Raw genomic sequence first — 2,206 nt, forward strand, 5'->3', positions numbered from 1 at the left:
GACTCTAGTCTGGCACTGTAAGGAGACATGAGAGGTGTAGCATAAGTAAGGAAAGAATAAATATTTAATTTTGATTTTTGTTTATTATTCTAGATATCTTGCCACTGGAGATCAAGTTTTGTCGATAGCACTTGCTTATCGAGTTGGTGAATCTACAGCAAGAAATATAATTAAGGAAACATGTTATTTACTAGTAAAAGTATTAGCACCGATATATCTTCAAGTTCCTACTACAGAAAAATGGCTTGAAATTTGTCATGGATTTTGGACAGACTGGAATTTTCCTAATTGTTGTGGCGCAGTGGATGGAAAACACGTCCAAATACAAGCGCCACCAAATTCTGGTAGCTTGTATTATAATTATAAAAAGACATTTAGTGTAGTATTGTTAGCAGCATGCGATAACAATTATAAATTTACAATAGTTGATTGCGGGGCATATGGAAATAGTAGTGATTCCACTATATTTGAGATATCTGAGTTTGGTAAAGCTATACAGACTGACACATTAAATTTACCAAAAGGAAATGCTAATTTACCCGAAAGTAACATAGCTACACCGTGTTATTTCGTTGGAGATGCAGCGTTTCAATTATCCAAAAATATGATGAGACCATATCCTGGCCGTCAATTGGAAATTAAGAAGAAGATATTTAATTACAGATTATCAAGAGCGAGAAGAATTATAGAAAATATTTTTGGTATATTTGCATCTCGATGGAGAGTTTTCAGAAAACCAATTCTTATGCATCCAAAAAACGTAGATAAAATAGTAATGGCAGCAGTATTTCTCCACAATTATTTAAAAACAAAAAATGACATACAGCCAATTGCGAATAGAATATATTGTCCCTTAAATTTTGTTGATACGGAGGAAACAGACGGAAATATTATTCCTGGAATGTGGAGAAACGAAAATTCTGAATGTTTAGAACAGATAAGACCAAGCACTGCTCATAGAGCAACAAATGAGGCATATAAACAACGAGATGCGATAGCAGAATATTTAATGACTCCTGCTGGTGAGGTTCCCTGGCAAAAAGAATATGTTTCCAGAGGTTTAAATAATTGCGATAATTTTAATAATTTTGATTAAATTATCAAATAATAATTGTTTTATTTTTGTATTCCAACTTTTAAAATAAACTAAAAAATTGATTATAAAGTTAAAGTTATAAAATAATTTATTTATATTAGTGTATGCAAATTTTTGTTTCTGTGTATGCAAGTTCTTGTAAAATTATATGTAAATTTTGTTAAACATTATAAATATATATAAATGAGCCTATTTTAATAAGAAAATTTAAATAACTTTATGTTACATCAGGTCTTTAATGTAATAAAATTATAACATGTTTATAATTAAGAAAAAAGATAAATGTAAATGTGCTTTATAATAAAAAAAAATTTTTTTTATAACATTAAGATAATATCAGTTTCTTTTATATTCTGGCTTGGCATTTCATTTCTTGTAACACTTTTAAACAATAATTATTTTTTATTTTCATACATTTTGATGCCATATTAGTTTACATATTTCAAAAATGTTACATAAATATATACATGTATATTAAATTATTTTTAAAAATATATCTATTAGTAATGGCATAAAAATGTATTGTTGTTGAGACACAAACACACATACCTATATATATATAATTTATGAAGAATTATTTTTTTGGAGAGAAAAATATACTGGATTACTTTTTTTTCACAATTTTAATATCCTTTTTAAACATATATTTAAAAAAAAATCTATAAGAATAAGACAAAAAATAAATAATCTTTTAATTTTTATATCTTAGAGACGAAATTAAATTAAACATAAAATGTATAGGTAATAAATTTTATTAAAGATGAGTCTTTGGTCTCATACATACACAAATAATCTATTAATTTAGATACCTTAGTGATTAAATAGAATTAAACATAAAATACGAAATGCGAAATAAGATTATATAAATTAAGATAAGTCTCATAAGATCAAACAAAAATAATCTATTAATTTTAATCTTAATTATATAAATATCTTAGAGACTAAATAAAATGCCAACTAAAAATACATAAAACATAACATGTTATAACTAATTCAATAAAGATGAGTCTATAGTCTCATAAGGAATACAAATAATCTATTAATTTAGATACCTTAGTGATTAAGAATTAAACATAAAATACGAAATGCGAAATAAGATTATATAAATTA

At 25.4% G+C, this 2,206-nt stretch overlaps 1 protein-coding gene across 1 annotated transcript; it reads left to right on the plus strand.

Annotated features, from left to right (window-relative positions):
* Positions 1 to 79: 79 nt before the first annotated feature.
* LOC112465888 (protein ANTAGONIST OF LIKE HETEROCHROMATIN PROTEIN 1-like) lies at positions 80 to 1,022 on the plus strand (the record flags this gene model as incomplete). The annotated part of the gene is made up of 1 exon (XM_025033659.1): positions 80 to 1,022. A coding segment is annotated over one exon (943 nt), but the record flags the coding sequence as incomplete, so codon positions are not given.
* Positions 1,023 to 2,206: the final 1,184 nt, after the last annotated feature.

This window comes from Temnothorax curvispinosus, unplaced genomic scaffold (genome assembly GCF_003070985.1).
Source record: "Temnothorax curvispinosus isolate PA1 unplaced genomic scaffold, ASM307098v1 QBEX01015610.1, whole genome shotgun sequence".
Classification (NCBI taxonomy): domain Eukaryota; kingdom Metazoa; phylum Arthropoda; class Insecta; order Hymenoptera; family Formicidae; genus Temnothorax; species Temnothorax curvispinosus.